This window comes from Cherax quadricarinatus, chromosome 18, assembly GCF_038502225.1.
Source record: "Cherax quadricarinatus isolate ZL_2023a chromosome 18, ASM3850222v1, whole genome shotgun sequence".
Taxonomy (NCBI): domain Eukaryota; kingdom Metazoa; phylum Arthropoda; class Malacostraca; order Decapoda; family Parastacidae; genus Cherax; species Cherax quadricarinatus.
The window spans coordinates 6,151,311-6,164,652 of NC_091309.1; the positions used below are offsets into that span (position 1 = coordinate 6,151,311).

The following is a 13,342-nucleotide window of genomic DNA, read 5'->3' on the forward strand; positions in this document are numbered from 1 at the left end:
TCCATAAATGCCACAAAGACCTCTTTAGCCTTATCTAAATACTGTTCACTTATATGTTTCACTGTAAACACCTGGTCCACACACCCCCTACCTTTCCTAAAGCCTCCTTGTTCATCTGGTGTCCTATTTTCCGTCTTACTCTTAATTCTTTCAATTATAACTCTACCATACACTTTACCAGGTATACTCAACAGACTTATCCCCCTATAATTTTTGCACTCTCTTTTATCCCCTTTGCCTTTATACAAAGGAACTATGCATGCTCTCTGCCAATCCCTAGGTACCTTACCCTCTTCCATACATTTATTAAATAATTGCACCAACCACTCCAAAACTATATCCCCACCTGCTTTTAACATTTCTATCTTTATCCCATCAATCCCAGCTGCCTTACCCCCTTTCATTTTACCTACTGCCTCACGAACTTCCCCCACACTCACAACTGGCTCTTCCTCACTCCTACAAGATGTTATTCCTCCTTGCCCTATACACGAAATCACAGCTTCCCTATCTTCATCAACATTTAACAATTCCTCAAAATATTCCCTCCATCTTCCCAATACCTCTAACTCTCCATTTAATAACTCTCCTCTCCTATTTTTAACTGACAAATCCATTTGTTCTCTAGGCTTTCTTAACTTGTTAATCTCAATCCAAAACTTTTTCTTATTTTCAACAAAATTTGTTGATAACATCTCACCCACTCTCTCATTTGCTCTCTTTTTACATTGCTTCACCACTCTCTTAACCTCTCTCTTTTTCTCCATATACTCTTCCCTCCTTGCATCACTTTTACTTTGTAAAAACTTCTCATATGCTAACTTTTTCTCCCTTACTACTCTCTTTACATCATCATTCCACCAATCGCTCCTCTTCCCTCCTGCACCCACTTTCCTGTAACCACAAACTTCTGCTGAACACTCTAACACTACATTTTTAAACCTACCCCATACCTCTTCGACCCCATTGCCTATGCTCTCATTAGCCCATCTATCCTCCAATAGCTGTTTATATCTTACCCTAACTGCCTCCTCTTTTAGTTTATAAACCTTCACCTCTCTCTTCCCTGATGCTTCTATTCTCCTTGTATCCCATCTACCTTTTACTCTCAGTGTAGCTACAACTAGAAAGTGATCTGATATATCTGTGGCCCCTCTATAAACATGTACATCCTGAAGTCTACTCAACAGTCTTTTATCTACCAATACATAATCCAACAAACTACTGTCATTTCGCCCTACATCATATCTTGTATACTTATTTATCCTCTTTTTCTTAAAATATGTATTACCTATAACTAAACCCCTTTCTATACAAAGTTCAATCAAAGGGCTCCCATTATCATTTACACCTGGCACCCCAAACTTACCTACCACACCCTCTCTAAAAGTTTCTCCTACTTTAGCATTCAGGTCCCCTACCACAATTACTCTCTCACTTGGTTCAAAGGCTCCTATACATTCACTTAACATCTCCCAAAATCTCTCTCTCTCCTCTGCATTCCTCTCTTCTCCAGGTGCATACACGCTTATTATGACCCACTTCTCGCATCCAACCTTTACTTTAATCCACATAATTCTTGAATTTACACATTCATATTCTCTTTTCTCCTTCCATAACTGATCATTTAACATTACTGCTACCCCTACCTTTGCTCTAACTCTCTCAGATACTCCAGATTTAATCCCATTTATTTCCCCCCACTGAAACTCTCCTACCCCCTTCAGCTTTGTTTCGCTTAGGGCCAGGACATCCAACTTCTTTTCATTCATAACATCAGCAATCATCTGTTTCTTGTCATCCGCACTACATCCACGCACATTTAAGCATCCCAAACATATACATGTATATACGTTTTATTTTTCCTGCCTTCAAATTTGGCACGATTGGCCGGAGATACCTTGTCAGCATAGAATGGGTCCTAACACTCAGTGTGCACGGTATTAAAAAATCTGGGACCACTTAGTAACTTGTGGGAGCGCCAGTTAAATTGAGCGCCAGCTAGAGCAAACAGTGCGGCAAACACCAAGGATTCACTGTTGTAATGTCATATTAACACTCCTCTTTTAAGAGGAAAGCGATGTTAACCCCAAGTTTAGGGTCTGTCAATCTTTATCTCTGTCTATATCTCTGTCTTCCTCTGTCTATCTGTCTATCTGTTTCTGTCTACCTCTGTCTCTATCTGTGTCTGTCTCTGTATCTGTGTCTCTGTCTTTCTGTCTTTGTCTCTATCTGTCTTTGTTTATCCATCTCTCTCTCTCTGTCTATCTTTGTCTCACAGGTACACATAAATACAAGTATACATAGTGTAAATTACCTAGGATAACCCAAAAAATCCAGACAAAGTGCTATACTGTACTCTGCTTGAAGATGTGAGTAAACGTGATGATGACGATGCAGTCTTGTGGCTTTCTCTGAGACAGAGAGCTAGACTGTTAGACAAGTAGACAGGGAGCTTGACAGACAAATAGACAGACAGACATGTTTGTGTACCAGCGAAAACAAAGTGAGGGCGATGCTCATCAAATATCACCTCTAATCTTTTCTTATCAGCTGCACCCTCATGTATGCTCATCAATAGTCAGCTCTTATCAGTTGTTATCTCATCTTATCATGTCACTGTCAGGAGTGGACTTTGTTTTTCCTGCTTCAAGGCAGCGGCGGCAGCTCCTCCCTCCTCCATCTCCTCCTCCTCCTCCATCTCCTCCTCCTCCTCCATCTCCTCCTCCTCCTCCATCTCCTCCTCCTCCTCCATCTCCTCCTCCTCCTCCATCTCCTCCTCCATCTCCTCCTCCTCCATCTCCTCCTCCTCCTCCTCCATCTCCTCCTCCTCCATCTCCTCCTCCTCCTCCTCCATCTCCTCTTCTTCCTCTTCCATCTCCTCTTCTTCCTCTTCCATCTCCTCTTCTTCCTCTTCCATCTCCTCTTCTTCCTCTTCCATCTCCTCTTCTTCCTCTTCCATCTCCTCTTCTTCCTCTTCCATCTCCTCTTCTTCCTCTTCCATCTCCTCTTCTTCCTCTTCCATCTCCTCCTCCTCCTCCTCATTGTTATTTTATACTTCCACATATCCAAAACATTGCTGGGATATTTAAATACTTTGTACAGTGGAACCTCAAAAATCGAACTTATCACATATCGAACGTTTCGAAAATAGGACCATTTTTTGGGAAAAACTGTGTCCCTATTATCGAACGCGCCCCTATTTTTGGACCGCCGGGTACGGGACCTGTTTGCCGCCCGCTCTGTCCGCGTCCCCGCGCAGGCGCCGTGAGCAGTCTAGCTTTGTTTATGCTTGAGTGAACAGTAACCTGCGCTCTCATTCACGCATTTTACGATTATTTCGTTGTGTTTAGTGCTTGTGGGACTGAAATAAGCTGCCATGGGCCCAAAGAAACTTGCTAGTGGTACCCCTGTGGTAAAGAAAGTGAGAAACACCATAGATGTGAAGAAGGAAATAATACAGAAGTATGAGAGTGGTGTGAGACTTGTTGAGCTTGCCAGGATGTATGGGAAAAACAAGTCGACCATCAGTTCTATCCTGTCAAAGAAAGAACAAATCAAGGAAACTGATGTTGCGAAAGGTGTTAATATAGGGAGTGGATGAGGTGCCTTCTTCAAAGATTAAGGAGATTTGTGCCAAGTGGAATGATGTCCAAATGTTTGTGCAGAAGTACCACCCTGAGCAAGCTGAAACAAGCCATCTTTGCAACAAGTTAAGTGACAGAACCATGTCCCATTTTAGGGAAATGTTAAAGAGGTGCCAGAAACAGAGGACTGTGGACAGTTATTTTGTGAGACAGGGGTCCACAAAATAACTCAAGCTGGTCCTAGTGGCATTAAAAGACAGAGAAGGGAAGTAACCCCAGAGAGGGCTTTACCTGAAGTCCTCATGGAGGGGGATTCTCCTTCCAAACACTAACCCCAACTCCCTCTCTCCTCCTCTCTATCTTCCAGATGCCATCACCAATCTTCAATAAAGGTAAGTAAAAATGTTATTTTATATGTATTACTATACATAATTAAAAACTATAGTATTTGTTGTATGTAAAACTGTAATTAATCTCTATAAAATGTATTTTTTGTGTGAATATTTTTGGGTTTCTGGAACGGATTAATTGTATTTCCATTATTTCTTATGGGAAATATTGCTTCGAATTACAGACTTTTCGAATTTAGAACTAGCTCCTGGAATGGATAAAGTTCGATTTTTGAGGTTCCGCTGTATATATTCTAAGACAATAGTAAATGGCTAAGGCAGGTGTAAATGTCCATCTGTCAGTGTGTTTGTGACAATTTGAGTACAATTTCAGTACCTAATACTAGTGTCAGAACAAAGATTGGTTATAAAATGACAAGAACTACTACAAATTGTAATTATCAGAACATAAAAATTACATAAAATAATATGAAAAATAGAAAAAAGGTATATCGGCAACACTTCTGCAAGTGGCAGGACTCCATGTTGCTGTCACATGAGCATCCAGTGCCAGCTTCTCGGCCTCATATCTCGGTAAGTACTGACCCTAAAAATTTTTTTTATTCTAAAATACTTAAAAAAATGTGCTCTTTTTTTCTATATAAAAAAAAGATTTTTTTTTTCAAAATATTCGGGGCGCTGTGGACCATTTAACCCTTTCAGGGTCCAAGGCCAAAATGTGAAGTGGTTCCCCAGTGTCCAAGAATTTAAAAAAAAAAAAATTTGTTATTTTTTTCTCATGAAATGGTAGAGAATCTTTTTGTGAAGGTAATAAAACAAAAAGTACGAAATTTGATGGAAAATTGACGAAGTTATGCTCTCGCGAATTTTGATGTGTCAGCGATATTTACGAATCGGTGATTTTGCCGAATTTGACTCCCATTTTAGGCCAATTACATTATTCCAGTCAACCAAATTCTTAGCTATTTCACTAGTATTACTTCTATTCTATCGATTGAGCATAAGAAATTGCCAAGTCAACTGTTTCAACTACAAAATAAAGTGATCAGAAATTGGTAATTTGGCCAATTTAACACAAAGTTCAAAATATTCGAATTTCAAAATAGGGTTCAGAATAAAGAATGTAGGTATTCCTGGCACTAAACTAACATTTCCTCTGTTCATTAGTTACGTTTTGAGGCTTTACAAGTAAATTCCATTTTGATTTTTTATTCACATAATTAATTTTTATTCACACTAAAAAATAGAAGATTTACTGTTATGCAATATTGTAATAATTGTATAAATATCATCACCACATTTGTGAATGTATATTTGACCCACCAGCTGGCGTGTATTAGACGTGTGAGGTCGTTTGTTTACTCTTGAACATCGGCAAAAATTTAACATTTACGCTGCTTTGAGCTGTTTCAAGCCATTTCCAGTGCTAAAACCAATCAAAATCATCTCTATTTCTGTAATATGTCTTCCATTCTATCAAATGAGACCAAGAAATCGCAAATACAACTATAAAAAACATAGGAAAAAACACTGCAAAGTCGCTGTTTTAATCGAAAATCACGGTCTCAGTTTTTTTTCTCTCATACACAGTGTGCTGCAGGATTTGTTTTATGTGGTGCACACATACCACATAAATGTATTCTCTCATATCTAGGCCCAAATTTACCACTCACAGTTTATCAGAGTGAGCTGAGCTCATGGCGTAGATCTATGGTTTGGACCCTGAACGTAAAGCCGTAGATCTACGGGACGGACCCTGAAAGGATTAAGGGTTAAAAAAAAAAAATCACTCTGGGGTGCTTTAAATGTCGTATATTATGTTGTTATAAACATTTTCATTAATCCATTTATGACGTTTTTCGAAATTATGTACATAATAAATATGCCACATATCACATAAACAAAATAGTCATACCGTGCTTTACGTCATTTCGGCTTGCGTCAAATTCGCCTTTATGCTACTTTTCTAGAGTAAATTTCAGTTCTGTGAACATTTTTACATCTGACTTTGTGTCACTCAGCAACATGACCTACGTCATAATTAAAGGATGTGAAATAAATAAATTTTTCCTTTAAAATAATTTTTTTTTTAACTTCTGTCGTTTTCCACCAAGGCAGGGTGACCCAAAAAAGAAAAACCCAAAAAGAAAGGAAAAAAAAACAACAACTCATCATTCAACACTTTCACCATCACTCATACATAATCACTGTTTTTGCAGAGGAGCTCAGATATGACAGTTTAGAAATCCCTCTAAACTGCCAATATCCCAGACCCCTCTGGCTATATAAAAATAACCAGTTTCTCTGAATCCCTTCACAAAATATTACTCTGCTCACACTCCATCAGCTTGTCAGGCCCCAAAAACCATTCGTCTCCATTCACTACTATCTAACACACTTACGCATGCTTGCTGGAAGTCCAACCCCTCTCCCACAAAACCTCCTTTACCCCCTCCCTCCAACCTTTTCGAGGACGACCCCTACCCCGCCTTCCTTACCCTACAGATTTATACGTTCTCCAGTTCATTCTACTGTGTTCCATTCTCTCTAAATGACCAAACCACCTCAATAACCCCTCTTCAGCCCTCTAATACTTTTAGTAACTCCACATCTCCTCCTAATTTCCACACTCTGAATTCTCTGCATAATATTTACACCATACATTGCCCTTAGGCAGGACATCTCCACTGCCTCCTCGCTGCAGCATTTATGACCCAAGCTTCACACCCATATGAGTGTTGGTGCCACTATACTTTCATACATTCCTATCTTTGCCTCCACTGATAATGTTTTTTGTCTCCACAGATACCTCAATGCACCACTCACCTTTTTTCCTTCATCAGTTCTATGGTTAACCTTATTCTTCATACATCCATCTGCTGACAAGTCATCTCCCATATATCTGAAGACATTCATTTCTTCCATACTTGCTCTCCCTTTAAAATATATTTAACCCCTTGACTGTCGCAACCCCAAATCCTGAGGTGTCTCCTGGCGTCTCAAAATTTCTGAAAAAAAAAATTAGTTCTTCTTATGAAATGATAGAGAATCTTTTCTTGATTGTAATGGCACCAAAAGAACAAAATTTGATGGAAAATTTATGGAATTACGCTCTCGCGAAGTTAGCGACCTCGGCGATATTTACGAATCCGCAATTTTGCCCACTTTGAGCCCTATTTTCGGCTAATTCCATTGTTCCAGTCGACCAAACTCGTAGCTATTTCTTTAGAAATCCATTTGTTCTATCGATTGAGTACAAGAAACTGCCCATTTACTGATTTCAACTACCCAAGAACGTGGTCAAAAATTTGCAATTTGGCCAATTTCACGCAAATTAAAAAATAATGCTAATTTCAGAATAGGGTCCAGAATGAGCAATGCAGACATTCCTGGCTCTAAAATAACATTTTCTTTGTTAATCAGTCACATTTCCAGGCCCCTCTGATATTACTCTTGCTTTATATTTTGAATTTTTATTCAAACAAAATACTGTTATGCAGACTACTGCAATATTGTAATAATTGTATAAATAATGTCAACCCATTCATGACTGCATATTAGAATGGCTAGTTGGACATTTATTGGACAATGACATCATTTGTTTACTTTTGAACATCGGCAAAAATCAAACATTTCCCCTAATTTGAGCTCCATTTCAAGGTTCTTTTCATAGTAAAACCAATCAAAATCACCTCTTTTTCTCTAATATTTTTTCCATTCTATCAAATGAGACCAAGAAAATGAGAATACAACCATAAATATACTATACGAAAATACACCACAAAGTCGGCGTTTTAATCCGAAAAAACGGTCCTTTTTTTTTTCTCGTTATGCACTGCTTGCTGCAGGATTTTTTTTATATGGTGCACACTGACCACACAGACCCATTCTCTCACATGTGGGCCTACCAGCTTTCTCCTGCTTGATTTGAAGCTGCTAGAATTTGAGTATATATACGTCAAACACTGTGGCTCGTAAGATGTATATATACGGCCGAAACAGTCAAAGGGTTAAAGTAAATAAAATACATGAAAGTATTTTCTTTTTGGGGATTCTCTCTCTTTTTGGGTCGCCCTGCCTTGGTGGGAGACGGCCGACTTGTTAAAAAAAAAATAATTAAAGAAGCTAAAAACAATTTAAAATGCAATAAAAATACATTAAGAACATAAAAATGTATACACATACGTAGTTCCACCATCTTGCCACATGACGGCGTTGCTGCTGGTTCTCATTCAAAATGAGGGTGATGCCATTTGCATTTTTTCCCATGCTGCAATCATGTGATGCTTTGCCTGTTGCTGTTATTTTTTGTGATTATTCCCTTACTGTGTCTGTGTTAGCCATGGGGCCTAAGAAGGATAGTTCTGGTGATTCCAAGTGTAATGTGGTTACGATGGAAGAAAAGTTAAATACGATTAAAGGCATTCTTTAATGTAATAATGTTGGTAGAATTACCGACAATATGTAAAGTAAAAGGACACAAGTGCAACTAATGTGACATTTTTATTGTGGCAACATTTCACTCTTCAGGAGCTATGTCAACCTTGACAAAGCTCCTGGAGAGCAAAATGTTGCCACAATAAAAATGTGACAGTAGTTGCACTTGTGTCCTTTTACTTTACATTCTTTAATGCCTTAATGAGATTTATATTATTTCGCGTGTTTACACTAATTGGATGTTGTTTTTTGTCATACCTAAGATATTTTTAAGGGCAAATCACAAGGTAAATACATAATTTTTTAAATGTGCTTATTATTCTTTAACCCGCAAACGGTCCCAACGTATATACGTATACGTTTTTACTGCTAGTGCCCCAAACGTATATACATATATGTTTTATTTGTCATACATTTAACATTGCCACGATAAGCCTGAGTCACCTAGACATGAGAGAATGGGTGTGTGCACTCACTGTGTGCCATATTAAAATAACTGGGGATGCCTGGGTACCATACGCTCTTTTTTCCTATTAAAAAAAAGTTTTTTTCCTCAAAAAAGTTGGGGCACTACGGTAGAGAACATATATATACGTTTGGACCGTTTATGGGTTAAAATACAGGTACCATCTGACTTACGAATGAGTTCGGTTCCGACGGACCGGTTGGAAGTCGAAATGGACGTAAGTCGAACTTCACTACTGAATATCAACATCACATTTTTGTAATGACTTTATTTTATTGTTTTATTTTGGTATTTCATCTTTTATTTTACTTCTTATACTGTTAGTACTGTATTTTATACTGTAAGGTTTAGGATAAACACTGTGTTCAACACAAACAGTTGTTTATTTCCCAGAAATTTGGCATAGAAAACACGGTCGTAAATCGAATGGCCCTATGTCAAGCAGGTCGTAAGTCGGATGGTAGGTGTATATGACTAAAATGTGTTTCGAGTGTTCTTTAAGGTTTAGTGATAGCTATATTCTTTCATGAAGTACTTATGCTAGTTTTACGGTGTTTGTCATCATTTTAGGAGTTTTTAGAGCATTACAGTACATCCAATTTACATTAAAAACTGGGTTACATCACAGCTCTTGGAACCAGTTAATGATGTAGGGTGGGGTATGACTGTACAGTATATACAATCATAGTAAGGCAAACATAATTGTGAGGTGTGGTAGCTGGGCGGGCTACCACACCTGACTTGCTACAATAAATACCTCTCGCCCTACATTAAGATAACAAATATTTTAAGGTAAGTAATGAGTGTATTGTATGTGCATTTTACTTTATTGTTTTTTCATGCCTAGTTCTGTTGCTAACTTAATACTGTATGTATATGATAATGTAAACATGTTATCAGGCATTTACATGAATTTAAAATTGAAAGAAAGGTGATTTGCTTTTCGGCGGTAGCCTGGAACCTAACCCGCTGTATAAGCAGGGCTCTCCTGTATTAGATCTGGATGAGTGGAGACAAGTGGTCTTAAGGATTTGGTGTGCTGTTATAGTGCAAGATAACATTTATGTAGGAATTCAAGTCTGGTTAACCAGACTTGAATTCTGAAGATAGGAAGTACAGTGCCTACACTCTGAAGGTGGGGTGGGGATGTTACAGTTCAGAGAGTCATTTGAAGTGTGATGTCTTCACTTCTGCCAAGACAAGTATTGAATAAATGATTGTAAATTGTTTCCTCTTTTATGGGGAGGGGGTCACTTTACCATGGAGGGAGGCAGCCAGTGTGATAAAAAAAAAAAACTTAAAACCAATTTCTGTTATCGTTTGGTAAGATTTTTTAACCTTTGAATACAGATACAATTGATTAATTGCATAAAGTAGAGAGAGGCATGAATTGTACTTAAGTGTATTGAAAGATGAAATTACAAATAAACTTTGTACAGATAAATGGTTAGATTGAAGCACAGGTTTCAAAATTTTTTTTTGACTAGTATCATATCAGTGTGTTGATATATAAGCTGTGTTAATATGCTTTATTATACTGTAATTTAGTTTACAATAATTCAGTGACTCCTTCCCCCTTTTTTTTTTTTACACCAAATTGTCATGATGAACATTGGTTTCAGTATAAATTACATTGATGTGTATAAGAATTCCTTTAATGTTGTTTAGCATAAACAGCTGAATGTTGTTATTGCATGAACTAGGATAACAATAGATAAATACTGTATACAAAATCAGTAAGTCTCATACTTAGCGAGTGGATACAGGCATGTTTGTCTGTATTTAAAGCATGCACTATGTAATAAATTGTGTATGTATTTATATATAATTCTTTATTTTTTATAAGGAGATCAAAGATGAGTTATTGGATGAACCAGTTATGAAAAAACCAAGATGGAATGTGTTGGCCGACAACTTCTACAAGGAACCTACATTGCAAGGCTGGGACCAGCAGAGTGATGAAGATTAATGAACAACAGTCCCGGATGACATACAAAATTGTATTAACGTGATTGGGTGAATCATAGCTAAGTAAATTTTAGTGTGTTTACATGATAGTGTTTAGCACACTGGCCTGCGATTTCAAGACTGGCTTGCCAAGTGGTGGAACCTCTCTCATTCTATAAGAACAGTGCTGGATGTTTTGGAAAACTGTTTTTATTACTCTTGAACATTATAAATACATTAATGTGTATATTTTTCTTTTCTCTAACCTACATGGGCAAGGAAAATGGCAAATTGCTCTACTTAAAACTATGATAACATAATATACACAAATCTTTCCATTTCATTTTTTTTTTTTTTTTAACAAGGCAGGGTGACCCAAAAAGAAGGAAAATCCCCAAAAAGAAAATACGTTCATCATCATTCAACTCTTTCACCTCACTCACACATAATCACTGTTTTTGCAGAGGTGCTCAGAACACAATGGCTTAGAAGCATATACGTATAAAGATACACAACATATCCCTCCAAACCGTCAATATTCCGAATTCCTCCTTTAGAGTGCAGGTATTGTACTTCCCATTTCCAGGACTCAAGTCCGGCTATATAAAAATAACCGGTTTCCCTGAATCCCTTCACTAAATATTACCCTGCTCACACTCCAACAGATCATCAGGTCCCAAATACCATTCGTCTCCATTCACTCCTATCGAACACGCTTACACACGCCTGCTGGAAATCCAAGCCCCTCGCTCACAAAACCTCCCTTACCCCTTCCTTCCAACCTTTTTGAGGATGACCCCTACCCCGCCTTCCTTCCCCTACAGATTTAAATGCTCTCCATGTCATTCTACTTTGATCCATTCTCTCTAAATGACCACACCACCTCAACAACCCCTCTTCAGCCCTCTGACTAATACTTTTATTAACTCCACACCTCCTCCTAATTTCCACACTCCGAATTTTCTGCATAATATTTACATCGCACATTGCCCTTAGACAGGACATCTCCACTGCCTCCAACCGCCTCCTCGCTGCTGTATTTACCACCCAAGCTTCACACCCATATAAAAGTGTTGGTACTACTATACTTTCATACATTCCCTTCTTTGCCTCCATAGATAATGTTTTTTGTCTCCGCATATACCTCAACGCACCACTCGCCTTTTTTCCCTCATCAATTCTATGGTTAACCTCATCCTTCATAAATCCATCCGCCGACACGTCAACTCCCAAGTATCTGAAAACATTCACTTCTTCCATACTCCTCCTCCCCAATTTGATATCCAATTTTTCTTTATCTAAATCATTTGATACCCTCATCACCTTACTCTTTTCTATGTTCACTTTCAACTTTTTGCCTTTACACACTCCCAAACTCGTCCACTAAACTTTGCAATTCTTCTTTAGAGTCTCCCATAAGCACAGTATCATCAGCAAAAAGCAACTGTGTAAATTCCCATTTTGTATTTGATTCCCCATAATTTAATCCCACCCCTCTCCTGAACACCCTAGCATTTACTTATTTTACAACCCCATCTATAAATGTATTAAACAACCATGGTGACATTACACATCCCTGTCTAAGACCTACTTTTACCGGGAAGTAGTCTCCCTCTCTTCTACACACCCTAACCTGATCCTCACTATCCTCATAAAAACTCTTTACAGCATTTAGTAACTTACCACCTATTCCATGTACTTGCAACATCTGCCACATTGCTCCCCTATCCACTCTATCATATACACATACACAATATGCCTTTTCTAAATACATAAATGCAATAAAAACTTCCCTACCTTTATCTAAATACTGTTCACATAGTATATGCTTCAATGTAAACACTTGATCTACACATCCCCTACCTACTCTAAAACCTCCTTGCTCATCTGCAATCCTACATTCTGTCTTACCTCTAATTCTTTCAATTATAACCCTAACATACACTTTTCCTGGTATACTCGGTAAACTTATTCCTCTATAATTTTTATAATCTCTTTTGTCCCCCTTCCCTTTATATAAAGGGACTATACATGCTCTCTGCCAATCTCTAGGTACCTTCCCCTCTTACATATATATTTTTTTTTTTTCAACAAGTCGGCCATCTCCCACCGAGGCAGGGTGACCCAAAAAAGAAAGAAAATCCCCAAAAAGAAAATACTTTCATCATCATTCAACAATTTCACCACACTCACACATTATCACTGCTTTTGCAGAGGCGCTCAGAATACAACAGTTTAGAAGCATATACATATAGATACACAACATATCCCTCCAAACTGCCAACATCCCAAACCCCTCCTTTAAAGTGCAGGCATTGTACTTCCCATTTCCAGGACTCAAGTCCAACTATATGAAAATAATCGGTTTCCCTGAATCCCTTCACTAAATATTACCCTGCTCACACTCCATCAGATCGTCAGGTCTCAAGTATCATTCATCTCCATTCACTCCTATCTAACACGCTTGCTGGAAGTCCAAGCCCCTCGCCCACAAAACCTTCTTTACCCCCTCTTTCCAACCCTTTCGAGGACGACCCCTACCCCTCTTTCCTTCC

General features: G+C 38.2%; 1 protein-coding gene across 5 annotated transcripts in view; it reads left to right on the top strand.

Moving 5' to 3' along the window:
- Positions 1 to 11,036, top strand: part of LOC128689284 (RRP15-like protein) — a 33,753-nt gene extending 22,717 nt beyond the window's left edge. For all 5 annotated transcript variants that reach the window (XM_053777415.2, XM_053777417.2, XM_053777414.2 and 2 more), the window contains exon 5: positions 10,687 to 11,036. In XM_053777415.2, the coding sequence (XP_053633390.1) occupies positions 10,687 to 10,809 (123 nt within the window). In that variant the 3' untranslated portion in view covers positions 10,810 to 11,036. The remainder of the gene's footprint in view (positions 1 to 10,686) is intronic.
- The last annotated feature ends 2,306 nt before the right edge of the window (positions 11,037 to 13,342 follow it).